We start from the raw sequence: 20915 nt of genomic DNA, 5'->3' as shown, positions 1-20915 counted from the left end.
GGCTTTCCTTGGTGTGAGTTGCAGGAGCCTAGTTCCTGTTCATACCTGGGGTACTGATGAAGATGTGGGCTGTTAGGCTTTAAAACTAATGATGGTAAGGAGGCAGAAAAATCCTGGGCCCCAGCGGAAGTCCAGAGAACAGCTTCCAGCATGGGTGGGAGCCCAATGCTTTTCTTGGGAAGATGGCACAGCCAGGAGAACCCAGCCACAGCTAAATTACACCTCAATTCGCTGAGGAGCCAGCTGCGCTCTGAAAATTGATACTTGGTATGTGCCAGTGCTGATTTCTCCAGCACATATCAAAAAATCTAGCCCAAGGATGGTCTTCCAGATGTGTAAGAACAGCCACTTGAGACTTGGCGAAATCACTGACTTGAAATAGATCAGGATTTTAAACCATGACTTTACTGGTATTGCTATGGAACCAACTAGTTTTGCATGATATATTCCCACGTTTAAGACATTATCAGGATATACTGCATCTAATTTTGCTATTTTTCTTGTTATGTAGTTAATCTATTCCTTTAATTCCTTTTTTTTTTTTTTTTTTTAAAAAAAGTTTTCATTAGGTGTTTTCTGCTCTTGAATTACATAAATGTAACTAAATGATTTGGATTTGCTATTCTGATAAACCTTGTGTAAATAATAGATAAAACACATGCCCTACTCTGACTTCTCTGGAAAAACAAACAAACAAACAAAAAAACCCTGACCATCTTATTCAAATTCTGTTATGTTATACAGCATATACTGTACAATGAAACTTGGCAATGAAGTCATAAGAATGCTCTTCTCTTGACTTATGGTTTACGCAAGCAAAGCCAGCACAAGTAGTCTCTTTTTTTTTTCCCAGTCTTCAAATTTATTTCAAAATCTGAAGAATAATTTTTACAACACAGCTCTAATTAGCACCTATTAGTAAAGCACCATAATTTAATGGAATGCCCTTCACTACAGCCAATAACATGTTTTGTATTATTTAAACAAGAAAGGATGCAGACTTCATGCTTTGGAAACTGTTTGTCAAAGTAAACACTTCTTTAGTTAGATTTTTCCTAGTAAACAGGACAGAAACTTTCTAACATATTTCCAGGTCTATGCACTCTAATGCACTAATCACCTCCATCCAAAGTTACCTGTACATTGGGTCTCCTTTTTCTCAAATTAACTTTTGGTATGCCCACACCAATATGCTGAAGTAACAGAAAAGCAGTAATTTATATTTTTACACTATTAGTAAACAGCCCGCTTATAGAAGTGAAATCTTCCCTACACATCTCTATTTTCCAGTGCACATGTACTGGACCCAGGGACTAGGCCTCATTCTGCCCAGGAGTTCCAAGCTCTCTATCAGAGTTACACACAGGTTTTGTCTAGGGAAACAAAATCTAGACATATGTTAAACGATGTGAATTAAGTTAACAGAGAGCTCTCCCTCCCAATGTACTCTGCCAGAATTAAAATGTGGAATACAAAGATTTTCACCTTTTGTTTACTGTTCTATCTGCTCTTAAATCTATCTTCCTCTACATTTCTTTCAAAATGTAAACCTTAAGGTCAATACCGAACCCTACTGAAAGCACGTGGAGTTTTATAATTACCATTAGCTGTATTTTGATCAGAACCATAATAAAAGTGAAGAATAGGATGCTAATACTTAGAACGAATATCAAAAACTGAATTACTATTTTCAAATCCTATGTAACTAAGACTGATCTTGTTAACACATGCTTAATGCAAACTAACTACTCAGTCTAGTGACTATACCTATTTGGTGGGACAGGTACTTGTTTTTTCCCAGAAGAATGTGAAAACACACACACATGGGAAGAAAAAACGTAAAAATAAGTTTTTGCTTAAAAATGTAATATAACTAATTACAGAAAATTGAAAAAAAATAGTTTAAAACCATATTAAAATGAATGTTTAAAAATGTTTCCAATGTTATGCTTTGATGTAGTTTACATGCACAAAAATAAACACAATTGGAAAGTTTTTAACCTGCTTTTGAGTCTGCCTTTTTAAGAATTTTGTCATTTGTACAAACAACTTCACAAGTTCAGAGTTTCTAAGTTTTTTTGTTTTTTTTCTTTTTTTGTGATATGATACTGCAAGACTTTTTCAAAATATTAATTGTGTTGAACCAGTTTTGATTTCAGGTAACAGTTTTCAGAAGGAAAGACATTGAGAAGAAGGCACTACTGGAAGTTTAATACACCCTCACCTCTTCAAAGGTAAAGACGTAGTTATGTTTTAGTTTACATCTACAGAAAAACTGCTGTCAAAGAGGGTTAAGATGTTGTTAGTTAATACGTTAATGGCTACCAGGATGTTCAACTAAAATTAATATGACATGTTAAAGGAAGTCCATGAGTTCTAAATACATCCATCTTTGGAGTGTACCTTAGTTTTAAAACGTAGTTCTTGTTTCAGTCTGTATAGCATGCACTACCCCAAACAAACTGGGAGTGAAAAAGTCTAGTCTGTGTAACTGTTAATAACAATAATAACGCACAGGCTTAATATTACATTTAGATATTATTGTATGACATAAAACACATCACATATAAAATATCCTTTTTTAACATACTGTAAATCAAACATTTGAGCAGTATTTGTAAGCAGCTCCAGACTTCTATATCCTTTAAGTAAAAAAATCTATGCAGAGAAATTATGACAATTAGTTTCCTAATAATCTGTCTCAATCTGCCTAGATTTTGTTGGGATGAGATGAGTTTTTCATTCTCTAACAAAGGTTCTTTATTCTCTAGTGTTGTGAGTTTACAATTGCACATGAGATGAACAGAATCCGTTATCTACCAGTTTCTCACAAAATGGTGCCTAAATGAGAATGCTACATTGCTTCATTTTATATTCCTTCTGTTAACAAAATGCTAGTATCATTTGCATATAAGGAAAAGGTAAACCACCTGCCATCATCTGAAGTTCTAATTATCTTTGCTGAAGAAAAGATTCTAAATAATGATGCAATTATTTGTCTCAGAATATTTCCCCAAGCATAATCATCAAATCAAAACTTTCAGTTTTTAACACATTATGAAAACCAAATGTATATATATAGAAATTGAAGTGCTTGCAAATTATGAAAACCTATAAAAAATTACAAAATCCTTCTTTTTCTTCTTGTTTTTCTTTTTAAAAGTGTACTTTCAAAATAAATTAACAGGGATATTCCATCAATAGTTAAAATCGAGTTATTCCTTCTCTTCTCAAAAACCATACATTTCTTTTGCTACACACTTGGCAAAAGATTTCAAATATTTTTATTGCTTCAGGAAATTCATTCACATATTCACAGTGCAAATTTCCTCATCTTGAGAATTAAATGAATCACTAAAATACGTAGATGAATTCATCATTTATTTCCCTGCCTTTGACAGTTAAATATGTTGGAGTACTGAAAAATCCCTCTTGTAGCTATTGTAGGACTTTCTGGTGAATAAACAAGAGAGGACAGTTGCACAGTCATGAGGTCAGAGACTTGCTGCTACTCTGCCACAGAAACATGGCTAGGAGGAATAAAGTGATGGATATGCATTTACCAAACACAGTATTTCCATGCCTAAAGGCAGCAAGTACAGGCTTTAATTACTTCAGAAGTTTCTCTTAAGTGTACGAAGTGCTAAGAAATAAATTATAAATGTGAGTAGGGTGCCACTGAAGTTTAAAAGCCATACTAGCCTCATTTGCTTGTGTATTGAGTTCTTGTATTTATCGTGCCCATATATTGCTCAAATCATCTAAACAAGAAACGTTAATATTGACAGCTGAACTACATGGATGTACCCTTTGATCTGCAATACTTACAGTGATTCACAATAATTTCTGAATTGTTATTTGTACATTATCTATCAGCCTGGAGTTTATTTATTTATTTTTATTAATTCAGTTTTAACTTTGCCTCTTATAGAATGGTGCATTTGTGCACTGTGAACAACTTCAACAAAAATTGCCAGATGTATGTTTCTAATAGAATTAAATCATTTTGAAATATTCCATTAAACAGAAGATTTGTTGACATGGAGAAACCCTTCACTAAAACAGAGTCTGCAGTTTTGATTTCTGAAAAAAAAATAAAAAAATCAGCCATTCACCTTGAAATGTCTCAATCAAAGCCAGGCAATTTCTATAAGGAGATACATTTAATGTAGCAGACTCTGCAGGGTCAGGATTTAATTGATTGATAAGAAACCAGACTAAAATCTTGGTCTTAAACTTTACTGAACTTTGAGGAAAAATGTGTCCTAATTAGATTTAGATAAATATTCTGTGTCTGAAAGACCTTTCTCAAGTTGAAGTTAAATCTAGCATTCTGGGAAAGAGTGATTTGCTAGCTCCACCCCAACTCTGCATCTGAGGTTTGTTTCAGCTCTGGTAAACAGAAAGTAAGCAAAAAAACCACCACCATCATAACCCCCCTCCCCCCCAAAAAAAAAAAGTAAAAAAAGTGTGTACTGTCCCCTGTTTTCTGTGATTTTCCAAGTATGAAAGTTTCAAATTCTGAAATGAGAAAGCATCACAACACTTATTTCACATCTATAAATGTCTGTGTAAAATATACATCTACCTTTCTTATTTTATTTATAACCAAATTCAACAGAAGCCAATATTAGTCTGTTGACTAAGATGGATTCAGATGAAGCCATACACATGCTGTGGATTTTCCTGATATCCCACAATGGAGAATTCTTTACAATTATTCTCTGGGACTTTAGATAGATCTTATATATTTCTGTTATTTCTGACAATGTCCCCGTACTACAAAGAACTAAATTAGAAGGCTTTTCATACCTTTGGTTGGAGATTTGGATGAAGTAGCACATACCCATTAGGATCAATTGCAAAATAATATCCATTTGGACAAAGCTGAAAGAAAGAAGTGAAGTTTGGCATTATAAAGCTTTAAGTAATAGAATTAATCAGTGGTTTTAAAACAATGGCCACATTTAGGAAAATACATTGCCTCAGGCATCATGAAACATGTGAGATATTAATCTCAAGAAGAAAAATTTTGAATGTTTACTCTTTTAGAATAGTGAACTTGGTAGAATAGTTTGGGCTTATGGGACCTCTGGAGGTCACCTGGTCCAACCCTCCACTAAAAGCAGAGATAAATTGAAAATAAGACCCTAATTCAAGCATAGACATGTTTGCAGAAGGTCTTTGAATACCTCCAAGCATGGAGATTCCACAACCTCTGCAGGCAACCTGCTCATGTTTAACCACCCTCACCGTAATTGTTTTTCCTTATTTCTAGTTGGAAGTTCTCCTCACACAGTTACAATGATTGACTCTTGTCTTTTGCTATATACCTTCAAGAAATGTCTGGGTCAATCTAGGTCCATCCAGAGAGTTGCATTCAATGATTCAGTGACCAGGCAGAGATCAGTGACAAGTGTTGTCCCTATACTGGGACCACTACTGTTTAATATCTTTATTAATGACAGACAGACAGAACAGGTACACCCACAGCAAGCATGTGGATGACAGCAAGCTGAGTGGTGCAGCTGACACGATAGAAGGAAGGGATGCCATCCAGAGGGACCTTGACAGACTTAAGAAGTGGGCCCACATGAACTTCATGAAGTTCAACAAGGCCAAGTACAAGGTGCTGGATAAGGCCAATCCCAAACATCAGTAAAGAGGAATGAATAGATCATGAGAAACCCTGCAGAGAAGGACTTGGGGTTACTGGTGGATGAAAAATTAGACATCAGTGAATGCTTGCAGCCCAGAAAGACAACTGTATCCTGGGCTTCATCAAAAGAAGTGTGGCCAGCAGACCGAGGGAGGGGATTCTCCCACTCTACTCTGCTCTCATCAGACCCCATCTGGAGCCCTGTGTTCAGCTCTGGGGCCCACACCATAAGAAAGACACAGACCTATTAGAGTGGGTCCAGGGGAGGGCCACAAAAATTATAAAAGGGCTGGAGCACCTCTCCTATGAAGAAAGGATGAGAAAGCTGGGGTTGTTCAGCCTGGACAAGAGAAAGCTCTGGGGAGACTTCACTGCAACCTTTGGATACTTAAAAGAGGCTAATAAGAAAAACAGAGACGTAGTAATAGGACAAGGGGTAATAGTTTTAAACTGAAAGAGGGTAGATTGAGATTAGACATCAAGAAGAAATTCTTCACTATGGGGGTGGTGAGACACTGTTGGATGCCCCACCCCTGGAAGTGTTCAAGTCCAGGCTGGATGGGGCTTTGAGCAGCCTGATCTAAAGGTGTCACTGCCCATGACAAAGGAGGTTGGACTAAATGATCTTTAAAGGTCCCTTCTAACCCAAACCATTCTATAATTCTATGATCTTCTCTATAACTCCTATTAGGTACATGAGAATGAAAAATTAGATCCCCACTTGTTTTTTTCTTCTTCAGTCTGAACAAACCCATCTCCTCATATGCAATGTACTCCAGCCCCTTGACTAGTTTAGTGGCTCTGCATTGGACTCTACCCAGCATCTGAATGTATTTCTTGTACTGGGGAAATCAAACTCAGACACTGTACTCCTGACAAGGGATTATGAAGATGTTTACTACACAGATGACCTTTTTTTACTGTAAGGACACACTGCTGGTTTATGTTCAGCTTGTCCTCCATTATAACTCCATTATAAAGGATCTGTCCTTTTCTGCCTTTTCAGGCAATTGGTAACCAGCTTGTACTGTGGCATGGGATTATTCCATCCTAGACTGAGGACTCTGTATTTGCCTTTGGTGAAATTTATGGTGTCCCTTTGCTTCCCAGGATGTTGTTTTCCACAGTACTGGTTATTTTCTTGGTAATTCCCTAACTAGATGTCTAAATATATAAATCAGTCATACTGGGTAGTGTACAGATATGTATATTTAAGAGTTTTTCTATAAGGAACTGTCCTATATAAATGCTAAGTATAATTACTACCTTTAGTAATTGTTCATTTTGCACTGTGATAAGAACCAAACACTTGACTGGACAGCAGCCTAAGGCTACAGAACAATAAATACTTGGAATATGCCACCCAGTGTAAAACTTGGCTTTTATGGATGCATACTGATGGACAATTCATACAGAAGCACAGAAACGGTTGGAGAGAAAACTGTCAGAAAATCTACAACAATGGAAAAGAATATACGGAAAGAAGCCTGCTGGTATTTTGACTCACATCCAGTCATTGCTGTATGACTTATGAAAGAGCACGCAAAGAAATTATACATTAATTGTACATAAAAAAAAAAAACAACACAAGCAACTCACCGTAAAGCGAGGTGTCAGTTTTTTTATGTCCTCCAGAGAGACATCAACCCCCATTACTCCAAGAATCAGCTGATTCTGGTAAGATTCCAAAATGTTAGGATATGTTTGACATATTTGCAATGCAGAATAACTGCAAGACATTGAATTTTAATTTTGCCTTCATCTCTTGTTTGACAATACTACTTGAAAAGTTGCTTATTCACTTATGTGCCTATTTTAAATACTTCAAATAATAACAAAAGTGATTCAAAATAATACTCAGAAGTTAGTATAGAATAGGAAAATGGTTTATGAAGATGAATACAGATGCTTTTCTGGATGAACAAACAATAAATGCAAGAACAAAACAGGTGAAAGATGCTCTTTGTCAAACTGGTATAAACCATATAGAGCTACTAATACATCCTCAGGTTGGGCAACTAACAATTAACCTCTTTTGACTATGGTACAATGATGAATAAAACCAAAAGCAAGTAAGTGATTGTAACAATCATCAACATTTGAAATCAAGGACTCTGAGCATACATTTACTTCACTTGTAACTTGTTTTTCTACTACAGAACAGTGAACAAGTCATTTGCATAGCATCACCTGAATCATTCATCTTTTTTATATAAATTTGAAATACGTGTCGGAAGATATATTTTGCTGTCTGTCTCTTAACATTCAAGTAGAGACATAAGACAAAGAGATTTTTTTTTCCCTCTAGTTCCCCGTCTTCTGTACAAGACCAAGGCTGTTTTACTTCTCAGAAAGACATCTTTTGATAATCGTTAGTCTTTAGCTTTGCAATTAGACTTAGTGATTTCCACACATTATCCTGTAGATAAGACTGAAAACTCTTTGTTTGTTAATTTTTAATTGGAAACTAAGAGTGCTATTCTGAAAATAAATGAAAGAAATGGTAGTGATCAAATTTGTATTTATTCATTCAGAATGTATGTAATCTCAGAGAATCTAAACAAAAGAATATATTGGCTAAACCTCTATATATTCTGATCTGAATGAACATAAGTATCATATCAAATGTGTAGTATTTTACCATGTACCATAAAGCATATTCTAAATCTTATATTTAAAAAGAAGCATTCTGATTTTGGAAAGAGGACATAAACTGATTCCTTATCAGACAGTAATAGGAGTAGGGAAATGCATTTAATACTTAGATTTTAATATGTATACACAGTGCTATTTTGTATTATCATTACAACCAATTTATTTAAAGTCTCTACATCTTTGCCTTTTACCCTGAAACGTCATAGCTTCACTGATTTGTTATAAATTATCTGGGCTTCCTTTCTTGGCAAGGCCTAAATTATATCATCTTCTATTTTCCAATCTACTGAGCCCTTAGCTCATTTTCACTGCCATCAGGTCACAGAGATAGATCAAGGAATGTCATACCCTGAAACTCAGAACTACAAAAAGGATTGTCTACATTTGCTTGTTCCCAGGAGGTTATCAGGCAACAAGAGATGACACATTAGTTTCTGATGTAGAAGACAATTAAATTGTAGAAAGTTTTGTGGAAATACACATTTTTTTTCAATGTATTTAAGCATTAAATTGAATTCAAATAACTGAAATATGTTTGTTTTACTTTAAGAAAAAGCTTACTATTTTCCCATTTTGTTCCTTTGTTAGATTGAAGACAGGCAGAGTTCCTGTTATCACAAGGCCCAGCTCCTAGGAAACAATCACATGAAGAGGGGAGAAAAAAACTTTTTAATTAAATAACAAATATTGAGCTATAATACATTAGAAAAATCCACAGATTACAGTAGCTAAATTCTAGAATAGAGTCTTGACTTTAAGTTTGAAAGAAAAAAAAAGAATGGTAGTTACACTCCATTGATTTTATCCACAGAAAGTTGAAATTGCATTTTTTGTGAACATGTATGAATGAAAATAGTACGTTGCTTTTTAAAAATAGATGGTGTGCAACAACTTGGGATGTAATAGTTTAATAAAACCTAAATGCTATGAAAATGATTTAATAGCTACAGTTCTCACTATCCTAAGATCTTTGGATAGTAGAAAAAAGGAAAAGGAAAAAAGCCAGGCCAAACTAAAAGATAGTTAATAGGTAGTCAACAAATACAGTCAGGCAAAAACAACACAGAAAAATCCACCAGGTAATGCTACAAGTTTTCATATCATCACTACTTTCTTGCAATGACTATCATCAGTTCTACAAGATCACATAGTCTCTTCTGGTACCGAGGCAAATAATTTGCACTTATTTGGGAACATATAAGAAATTTGCTTTTCCTTTAACAGTCACAATCCATACCAAATATAGGATTCAGAAAATCATACATTTAGATAACCAGAAAGGATTGGTTTTCCATGCTAAATTATTCACAGGTAGGTTTCTATCATTTTTGTACTGTTTATTTTTTATTTAAAATTTTATTTTCTTTCTCTGGTACTTCCTCCTTCTGTGTATTTTTAGTGAGGAGTCATGACCTCTCTTTACTTCATTAGAATAAAATAAGCTAGAATACTTTCTTAACTCACTTTGATGAAATCAACTCTCCATTTGCTCTATCTACTAGAATCTTTTTGAATTGTAATGCATCTTTCATGAATTTAATTTTCTGCATCAAATTGAAAGGTGATGAGATTGGCATTAGTAAGGTTACAACAAGCAAGGTGAAAAGAAGTAGACTTTTTCAGAGAGTAAGAGAAGGAGAACTGGAGATGAATCAGAGGAAAAGATATGGGGATATTCTTTAGTAGGACCATTGAAGAGATAAATAATAAAACAGGGGAGGTACGTATGGGGGAGGGGAACACCCTCCCCCCTTCTCCCAGTGTACAGTAAGAGAGGGCAATGACTGTGAATAAATTGTGAATAACTGGAAAATCTAAAAGGATCTGAAAATTCTGGGATTATCTTGCAGAAAGCAAGGGCAGAGCAAAAGTATAGCAGACACAGAAGGGTGAGAAAAGAGGTCCAAATTGCCACAATACATCAAATTATTAGAGACAGTCTTGAAAGACAGCCTCAAGCTAGAGTACCTCTTTAGGACTTCATGATTTGAATTTAAACCTTACATTATTATTTTCAAAAAGTATACCACTCCAGCAGGCTGAATTCACATGCGACCTTTGCCCCAAAAAACTACTGCTGGAATCAACTCTTCTGACACAGTAAGAGAAGAAGAATAGGACAAAGTGATGAGATACAAGAAGGACAAGGCCTACAGGAGCTTGCTTTAGGGTACTTAAGATAATGAACGGGTGTTACAAATCAGTTTCAGTTAACATCAATTACCGGGAGGGGGGAAAAAAAACGGAGTGGATTAGACACACCTGTGCCCTCATCTGTGATGAGAAAGTCCACAGATTTCAACCTTTACCTCAACAGTTTAGCTTGGGTTGGTCTTCAGCTAATAAATATATTACTAAAATGTCCTGCTTTTTATAAATACATACATATGCAAACACACAAATATACATATAATTATATATATATACAAAGACACTCAGAAAACACACACATGCAGAAGAGCTTGAAGGAAAAGCTGAATGAATACACTGAAAGCATTCAACAACATGACAGATGTCTGCAGGTATCACTCTTCATTAAACAGATCTCTTTCTATCCCCAGTTACAAATTTAGCTGTGACTTTACAACAGGATGTGTACAGACGTATGAACTTTGGTCATAACATCCTTTATGTTTCCAGTAAGTACCTCAACAGTAACCAAGAAAACATGGTTAATGAACTTCTGGCCATTGAAATTCCAAAGAAAAATGGGTTCCTCAGTGTCATGCTTGGTTCTATGATGTGCTGATAAAAGTTTTACAATAATGCTGACGGACAGGAGGAAGTGGACTTTAACATGACATTAAATGACTATGTGAACTTGGATAAATACATGATTCCAGATGACCATTTTACAGTAATTTTTGCCTAGTTAGAGTTACTCAGAAGAAGGTTATCTAGAGCAACAGATTGGATTGCTGCTAATAATACATTGCAGTTTGTAGTTTCCTGAATATGTTTGTTTTACAAGACCAAAATGATAAATTTAGCAGTAAGGAAAGTGCTTCATATATCTTTTTGTTTATTTCCCCATTATATACACTGTCCAATTAAAGAAATCATTACCTTGAGCGAGCAAGCAACCAAGTAATTACACTAACTATAGTGCTTTAAAAATCCAAGGTCAAAATTCATACAAATACCCAGTAAAACTGACAGGTTTCATTCTGTCTGGAATTCTTAGAAAAATAAAATAATGTTAATACTACTAATAAAAGAGCAACTCCACACCAGTAACACAACTGATGATGTCTAGTGCTGCACAGGTACAACACAGGAAAATTTTTGCTTCTTCTTTGCTTTCGTTAATTTGAGGACAGCCACGACCTACGCTTAAGGATCTGTGATTAGGATTAATTGTTTTTCTCTGTTAAAGTTGAGGTCAGTCATGAGAATCCAGATGCAAAGACCAGCATGTTGATATGAGCTGTTTAGAAAATTGCTCTATTGAAGTGTTCAGATGCTGGAAATGAAAGAATATTATGTTTGAAACTATAGAACATTGAGTCTGAGAAAATTGGGACTGTGGAAAATGGAGCCCTATACTTACTGATTTGCCATGCCTTTCTTCTGAATAGATCATGATCTTACTTTACTAGAGATAAATAACAGTCATACCAGAGCATCCAGGTAGACATTTGTCCATTGGACCTGTTTGGCTTTCTCTCCAGCTAAAACCATTGGTCTTCCCAAAACATCCAGATATTCCTGCCAAAAAAAGTGTAATAAACTAATCAGAAGGTAGTTATTTGATCAAAGTCCAGAATCAGCAATGAAAAACAAATAACACTATCAAAATAAAAGCTATGAAAAAAAAAAAGATAAAGATTTAAAAAATTCAAAATTCACCACTGCTCTGGAAATTTGATTTAAGTATTTCTTTATGATTTACTACCCAACAATTCAGTCTTCAGTTTACAGTATCTACCGCTAATGCAATTCCTGTATTTCAGTGTCTGTTGCTCATTCACATGGACCTTACAGATTCTTATCCACTGCTGTCTTTCTATGAAGTGAAAATTAAAATTATTTCTGTTCAAAAATCAATTGCTAATGCCATAATGAAATTATAAGTAGATCACAGAGCTTTCAGCCCAGAAGAGACAGTTGGCCATGAAGAGAGAGTGGTAACAGCTGGATCCTACCGCAAGAACTTGCATAACTCCTATTGCAACAAAACTTCCGGATTTTTAAACCTGCATAGTCCCTACCTTCCCTTACTTCTGGAGTGCAGATAGAGTTGGTGATCTTATGAGATATAAGACTTCTGGTCTGGTTTGGAAGTGAATGCCATCAAACTCATTTCAGTCTTCAACCTTTCCAATTTGTCTTAACATTTAGGAATATTTCTTGCCAGACACTATCTGGAAGTGTTTAACAGCATCAAAGTACTCTAATTCAAGCCCAAAAATGACTCTTTTTTTTTTTTCTTCTTTTTTTTTTTTCCAAAAAAGTCATGCCTGGCCTTGGAAGGATAGAGAACTGCTATGATAGTTCTTTGCTTTTCTGAACATATGAATACATGAACTTTCAGACAACAGAAATGAATATCTGTTCATCTACACTGACAATTTGGATCATATCATGTAATTCCACAGTCCTGTGCCCTTAGTTATCTACACTCATGTTTCCTAAGTTGTCCCTGAATTTTGAAAAGTAAATGCTATGGCTGGTTGGACCAACCCAGGAACCTCTTGAATAAGCAGGACTGTATCAGGCCACTGTATCGGCCCAGCTGAGTTCAGACACATTAGCAGGTTTATGCCTTCACGCGGTTCCATGGCTTTCTCCAAGCAATACAAACTCGTAGGATCATGCTGTTAAGTCTGGCATGAGGCAGAGCCTTATAGACAAGCTATAAGAAATTGCTATTTTTACAGAACTTTATAAAAATTGCTATTGTGTCTCAGGATCAAAGGGGGACCATGTAAGTACAGAAAAACTGAGCTCGAAGTATAGTCCTTGTGCAGAAAAGGTCTGCAGGCTATAGATCACTTCAAATGCTAGGGTTGTGTGGACATGGCCAGCCAGCTTTAGAGGATGCTACCATGACTAGCGTGCATGCAAGCCACTGTAGGCTGGGTGGACAGGGTAATAGGGATCACATTAGAAATTGGCTGCAAGCACACAAAAGGAAAAAATAAATTAGAATACTCTAAAAGATTAATCATATATAAATGAAAGCCTTAATTTTTTTTCTCTGTTCTTAATGCATTGTATCTTTATATTTTAGAACAGAAACTACTCCACTTTGTGTTACAACTGTTTCTGCATTTTGCAAACATGTTTACCTGTGTGTTTATTCTTATGGCTCCAATGGATGGAATTTCATAATAATAACCTAAAATTCAGAACAGAAATAACATTACCCTACTATAATACATTTCTAACCCCCCTCACCTTAGGGAATTTAATTTTCCTTGTAATTTGCAATTAAAATTTTATAGAAACTATCATATATGGATGAAATCCTTTTTTTTGTCAATGCCACCGCAACACGTAGCCACATAAGATGGGTCACCATGCCATGCAGGCCAAGCTAGTTTAACTCTTAAGTAGTGAGAGTGTATTATGTGTTTCTCTTGTCTGTCATCTCTAAAACTGAGATAATGTACTGAATTTGTATTCCTGTACTCTGAGTTATTCTGATGTGCCAGCATATTTAATGGTCATTTTAATACACTGTGATAGCAACAGTGAATATGCTGAACGCACACAGGAATGCAAGTAAAACTACAGTCTGTGGCAATAGTGAAGTTCACAACATAAAAATATAAGGCACTCTGTGGAAAGAAAAAAAACCTGTAACTGGTATTTCTTCTAACTAAACATCAGGAATGTCTTTATTCATCATTGATATTATCACTTATTTGTTGGAATTAAAAATATTGCCTATATGCATCAATAAGACTGAAAAGAAAGGCACACTGAGCTCCTGATTCAGAATGTGAAATCCAGTTTCAGACCGCATGAGTTTGTAAATTAAACTGGAGTGAAGGAGCAGGACTGGAGAGGTCAGAGTACCGAGGTTAGACACTTACTTTGCCTTAAATAATGTGCGACTTGATAATAAATTAGAAGTTTTAACTAAGGACAAGTTAAATAAAAGTTTACCTCTTTGGATGTGCAAAGAATTGTATCAATTTTGAAAAGATGAGTATGATCATTTTCCCTTGGTAATATGACATAGGTGGTTATTCTGTAAGCCAGTTGGTTTGTTTTAGCACAATGGAGTTTACATAGTACTTTGAGATGTAAAGACATTACTTTAAAAATCCTTGTTCAAAAATCAAATGATCTTCTGCACAGTACAAAATTTTCTCTTCTTGAAGTTGTACTATCTTTTGCATAACTTAAGTCAGCATACAGAGGGATCGGTGAGGTTATGATACACATGCTGTTCACCCTGGCTACAGATTCTTCTGTATCATTTTTTCTACATCTGTATCTTTCTCTTTCTCTTACCTTTGGTTTATCCTATTCTTATAGGATATTCTTCTGTGGCTGTCTTCACTTTCAAGACCCTCTGAAATGTCTCCTGCCTGTCTCTCACCTCTTGCTTCTCACTGATTTTTTAAACAAATACTTTCACATTTTCAACCAGGCTTGGAAGGTGGTCCATTTAAAATATAAAACAATATTATTTTATAATTTCTCTCTTTTCTATTTATCTGTATTTACCTCTTGTCTCTCATTCCCTAATTATACTGTGAGGTGCTTGAGACGCCTCTTTCTCACACTCTTTCTAATTGCTTCTCTCCACATTTTTTTTTGTGTGCAGAAATTCTACAAGAAAGTATTTTACTTTGTTATATTTACCCTTTTTATTTTTGTTTCATTCTACATAAAGGAATTGGTGTAAAAATAAAAAGATGCACTTAGAAGCTAAGAAATTACAAGAATAATTCTGAAATTTTCAGAAAAAAAAAAAAGATAAGAAAATTAATGCAAGTCAGATGATCCCTTGTAAGTTTTGGAGAAAAAACAAAAAGAACACTAACCAGCCAACCAACCAAACAAAAAATCCCTTTGTCCAAACTCCTTAATATAAAACAGCTTTGCTTAATTTTCTTATCTGTCATCAATTCCATCTTTTTTCATAAACGTCTTACAACAGGAGTGCTCAAAATTGATCCATAATATCTTATTTTTATTATAAGCAATACTGTGTCATATTTTTCTTACAACATACTTTTAAATAGTCAAACATGTAAACATATTATCTATACACATGTATATATGCATTTATTTCATCAAGTAACTTTTTGTAACTTTGATTAAAAATACAAGAAAGCTAAAAAAAAAATATTTTTTTTTTCAAAAATGTTAAAGATATTGCTCTAGCAAAGAACAGTCTCAAAGACACAGTACCTTTATTTTCACAGGCCATCCACTGTATAGGTCCTTTATCATAATTATGTTGACCAACAGAAAATGTGAACACACGTACCTATCCAAATCAAAAAACAGCAACAAATATAACTTAACTATATGTAATTACTTAGCTGTTACTCTCAAGTTAATTTTAGTTGGATTTTTGATATATTTGAACAGAAAAAGAAAGCTGTGAAGTTCCAATTTTATATCAATACAATAGATTCACATAGATTAATACATAGATGCATTATGATATTTTACATATTCCTATTAAATATTTGGGCCCACCAAGTAGAACTCGTGAAGAATGTTTTCATACATCTTTCGTGCTTTAAATCTCTTACACTGATTACTGTCCATAAACCATTTGAATTTCATTTATATTTTTCTAGGGCATTAATAATAACTCTTCGGGTTTTATTAAATCAGTTGCCATTAGAATTTCCAATTAATTAAAATCAACATATGCATGGGTAGCAGAATTCAAAGCAACGTAGAACAGCATTTTTGTTTTGCTTAAACTTTTAGTCTTTTTCTTGTAAAACCACTAAATTAGTTCAACAGCATTCGATAGATTAAGATCCTGAAATTTCACTTTAAACTCCTGCTATTCATTAAAGCTGTGTGTTTTATAAGCTCAGTTCTATTCTGTTTAGCCAACGCAATTCCAATTTATCTCTGCAACTCAGGGGAGCCATAGTTCCAGAGAAATACAAAAAATGCTGTCCAAGTTTTGGACAGAAAACAGGGTTTTCAGCTGAGATTATTTTCCACAAAAATTGTCTGATCTGAATGAGAAAAAAATAAAACAAGCAAACAAACAAACAAAAACTAACATTATTTCTGTACACAGATTAAAAATCCTACAAGACAAAAACTACAAAAACTACTGTAGAAAAACTACGAATACTGTGTCTTTGTTTCCAGCTGAATACTCTGCTCAGAAGATTAAATTTTCTGGAAAAGTTAAGAACAATATTTTCCCAACAGTTTTAATAAGCTGATCACTATTACTATGTCCATTTGAAGGATTGTCCAAGTACCAGGTGGCCTTTTCCTTTTCAGACATCTCTTTCTTTATAGACCTTTAACTTTACCACAGAACACAGATCACAATATGAAATCAGAATACAAATTCCTTTCTCTGGGACTGAGTAAAACGGTAATGTTTTCTTTAAATACAATATTCACAATATGAAGTTGCAGACATTCCTTGTAAACTACCCTCTGATTGTTGCTACATTTTTAAGTGGTTATTTATACATTTTTTCATCACTTTATTTAGCATGTGCTATTACTACATAAATCTTAATTTTCCAATAAGCAACAAAAACAGTGTGACACAATCAGAGCTTACACATTAACTGAGAGATGTAAGAATAGCTCCAAATCATCAGTCAGCAGCTAGCAATTGGCAAAACTTTATTACAGATGACCCCTATATGGAAGAAGGGCAAACCAAGGTTTGTGCTAGATGTCATTTTAATTAGCAATGTTTTGATTTTATTTATCTGTACAAACCTTTTGCTTCTAGCAGAACTAAAGCAACTACTCAGACATATATATATATATATATTTTTAAATGCAGACAAAATTTAAAGCTCTAATGAAACCATCCTTTACAGAGGCATTTCTCAGTAACTATTCAAGCCAAGTGGAGTTTTAGTTACACAGACAGGTATGGGAACAATTGTACATGTGATGCTAAAATATTGTTCTCATAGTTCATCCGGATAGAAACAGATGAAAAATACCTTCCATTACCTTGAAAATGACCATACTGCTAGTGAGAACATGACTTCAACTGATATATTTGCAACTACTATTTTTTTTTATTACTGTATCACATTGTAAAATCAAGTTACATTTACCATCCCCCATTTGTTCTTCACCTCTTTTACAAACTGCCAGCTATAACACTTCTAATAGACATTTCTGCTTCTATTTAATTACCACCCATTTTTTTCCAAGCTAAATATCACAATGTTGTTTTCTATCAGTATCTCTCAGCTCACATGGCCCCTGTTTTCTGGTCTTCTTTTGGACTCACAACTGTTCCCAGTTTAGTGTCCACTAAACACTTAATTAAGATTGCATTCTTAAAAATTATGGTGAAATAAAGACAAAACCCACTAAAGACCACTAGTTAGATAGGCAAGTGACCTGATGTCTCTTTTGGATTAGAAGTAACTAATTAAGTAAGAAAGAGTCATGTGGGTTTGCTTGTGTGTGTATAAAACATGAGTCAATTAGACTGCACTGTCTGGCATTTGATCTCAAATATAAAAATGAAACACTGCATTGGACTGAAGTTTCAAAATGATATGTAATTTAGGGAAAAGAAGCAGCATGTCAAATCTGCAACTAATCTATAAAGAATTCAGAATTTAAATTATTGACAACAAGCAGAGGACAATATATCTGATTTACTGTTCCTTGGATAATTAACAGAGATAAAGAACTGCAATGAAAATTGGAGTTTTAATTGTTACTTGGTTTGGCAAGAGGGTGGAACATTCAAAAGAGTTTTCTTTTTCCTATTGCCTCATCTGGAATTGAGTAGAATGACAGCCCAGCTGGAAAAATGAGTCAGCAAGTCAAATTAAACAAGACAATTTTAGAAAAAAAATAAAAAAATAAAAACATGCTCTGTGCTAACATTTTCTGTGACAGAACCCAGAGTCAGCCAAAGGACTGAGATGAATCTGCCTATACCTTTTCCTTATAGACATCTCTCCAAAAAAGACAAAAGGTTTCTAAACTAAAAAAGACAGATTTAATTACTTTAAGTAGGCAACTTATGAATGAGAACTTGGAACAATTATATCAGAAACAATGGATATAAGCACCTCTCCCTTTGCTTGTCCTTCCATCCAAGTTTGGTTTCAACCAACTAAGTGGATTTCTGAGTTGAAGCAAACTGCCAAGTATCTTTGATCCCAATAAGTTTTTTTCCATCTGAAATAACCACTGAGGCCTGATTATTTCTTCTCTGTGCTTCTCTGCAGTCTCTCAGATTCTGTGTACACTACAGGCTCCTGGGTCCTTTTGCCTAGGTCTCCTTCCTTCCCCCAAACCTTTCCCTAGGGAAAAGACAATCTTGCCTCCTTACAAGGGAGATCCATTTGTTCTCTTCCTATAGAAACATAACAATCAAATCAATAGAAAAACAATAGAACAATCAGGAAGAAAAAAAAAAAAAAGAAAAAAAAAGCTGTCATACTTTCTGTTTTTCATTGGGACTACTGAAAATAAAGTTCTTCTAGAAAACTCACAGCCTTATGATGGAGAAGAACTAAAGATGGGCCCCATCCTGCTCTGCCAGACAGGTCAGATACTGTCTTGAAACTGTTCTTAAATGTAAGAGCCCTGATTTTCACTAATAAGTGAAAGTCCAGAGCTGTGTTAGTTCTGTCAGGATAATACCACGTGCTGGTAATGGGTAGCTCAATCTCGGTATTCCGCATTCTCTGAAACTAGTCTTGGGGGAGAAAACACACACACTTTCATTCTTTTTATCATTTATTTACAGTATAAATAGAGTAGAGCAATATCCTTATTAAAGTTAAAAAGTTTAGAATGTAAGATGTAAGGACAGACAGACAACAAGTGGCAAAGGCTGCCCAGAGAGGCTGTAGTCTGCATCCTTCGAGGTTTTCAAGACCAGACTAGATAAAGCCCTGAGCAACCCAGTTTGATCTTAGCCCTGACCCTGCTTTGAGAAGGACATTGGATGAGAGACCTCATGAAGGCCTTTGCATCCTGACTTAACCCACAATCCTTTGAAGGATATCAAAGAAAAAAAAACAAAACTAAATCCAACTCCTAATCAGAGAAAATAGTAGACAACAGAAAGAATGGTACAGAAAATAGAGGAAGAAGTACTGTATTAAGGAAATATTATATAATAATATATTATAATATAATAATATATAGTCCAGGAGTCGGACTCAATGATCCTTGTGGATCCCTTCCAACTCGGGATATTCTACGATATAGTCTAATTATATAATTACTTTGTTTTTTATTTTGCACTTTTCTCTGTCAGAAAAAGTGTATAAAGATCAAGATGAACAGAAGCATTCTGACTGCTACAGATGAGGGGATAAAGGCACTCGAGAGTTGTGAGGAAAACAACTGACAAACTATCCACAAATAGGCTACTCTGTTTACAGATCTCAGTTGCATTTTTTCCTATCTTATTTCTTCATTTTGCTATTGGAATAAAATAAAGCAAGATTAAATTAGACTCTTCCTTTGGATGTGTCATGTTATGAGTACTATAGAAATGTAAACAACCAGAGTGAAGTTAATTCAAAGCAGTAACTAAGCATGAAATCACACTTACTGTTTAGACTGCTACATACACGTGTAGGCAATATGTGTAGTAGGCCTGTAAGACTTTCAGAAACTGCAACCCCTCTGCAAGAAGTTCTGAGTGGATGAATATGCATTTATTTTGACAGATAAATTATTTTTCTTAAATTCTGTGCTGCTGTAATGGGAAAGCTACCAATAACCATCTATGTGCATCTCTTCATTATTCTTTTTAGGAGGAAATTAACTGTCTTTTGGAGATATGTATTTCTCCTTATCAGATATCAAGGGAGCTACACAGTTACTTTACTTGACTATTAATTAACAAAGTGAATCCCATCATTTTACCACAATCATGTAAAAGTGTGCAAGACTGCATCTTTTTCCACCATTAGTTAAACAAACTTGAGTCAAAAATTGATCTCATCAGATCATGCAACTTCAGTTTTTATAATGGTATGATTTCAGAATATATTAATCTGTCCTTTATAACTGCAGATAAAAACTCAGATTTTTTTATTTTATTTTTTACTATAGACCAAAAGGCGCTATGATAAAGAGGAGTAAATAATTCAGTAATTCTAAAATCATCCTGGAAATTATTTTTCCCATTACTGTGTTTATATAGATTATCAGATATGATAAAAAACTGTTTGCAGTTAATATTTAATAGGTACACTTCTGAAATGATAACAATATACCAAGCCTATTTTTCTGAATAAAATCATAAAACTGCTTTTCTATATCTCATTATGCACTCTGTCTCCTAAACCCCTTTTAAGCTCAGCTTTTAAACCACTTAATCAATTTGGTGATCAGGGAATTTTGTGGTTTTCAAGCTGCCACAGTTTAAATTCTCAAAATTCTCACAGTTAATTTTTTTTATTTTTTTTTATTTTTTACTTTT

At 34.5% G+C, this 20915-nt stretch overlaps 1 protein-coding gene across 1 annotated transcript in view; it reads right to left on the bottom strand.

Annotated features, from left to right (window-relative positions):
- Positions 1-20915, bottom strand: part of CACNA2D1 (calcium voltage-gated channel auxiliary subunit alpha2delta 1) — a 404847-nt gene that overhangs the window by 38413 nt on the left and 345519 nt on the right. Inside the window, exons 13-18 of the mRNA XM_035549547.2 lie at positions 15686-15764; positions 13606-13655; positions 11933-12022; positions 8876-8944; positions 7259-7333; positions 4813-4887 (exon numbers count right to left, since the gene is read on the bottom strand). Of these exons, the coding sequence (XP_035405440.1) occupies positions 4813-4887; positions 7259-7333; positions 8876-8944; positions 11933-12022; positions 13606-13655; positions 15686-15764 (438 nt within the window). The remainder of the gene's footprint in view (positions 1-4812; positions 4888-7258; positions 7334-8875; positions 8945-11932; positions 12023-13605; positions 13656-15685; positions 15765-20915) is intronic.

This window comes from Cygnus atratus, chromosome 1 (genome assembly GCF_013377495.2).
Source record: "Cygnus atratus isolate AKBS03 ecotype Queensland, Australia chromosome 1, CAtr_DNAZoo_HiC_assembly, whole genome shotgun sequence".
Lineage (NCBI taxonomy): Eukaryota > Metazoa > Chordata > Aves > Anseriformes > Anatidae > Cygnus > Cygnus atratus.
The sequence above is the reverse complement of the archived record's forward strand: the minus strand, read 5'-3'. Positions and strand labels throughout refer to the sequence as shown.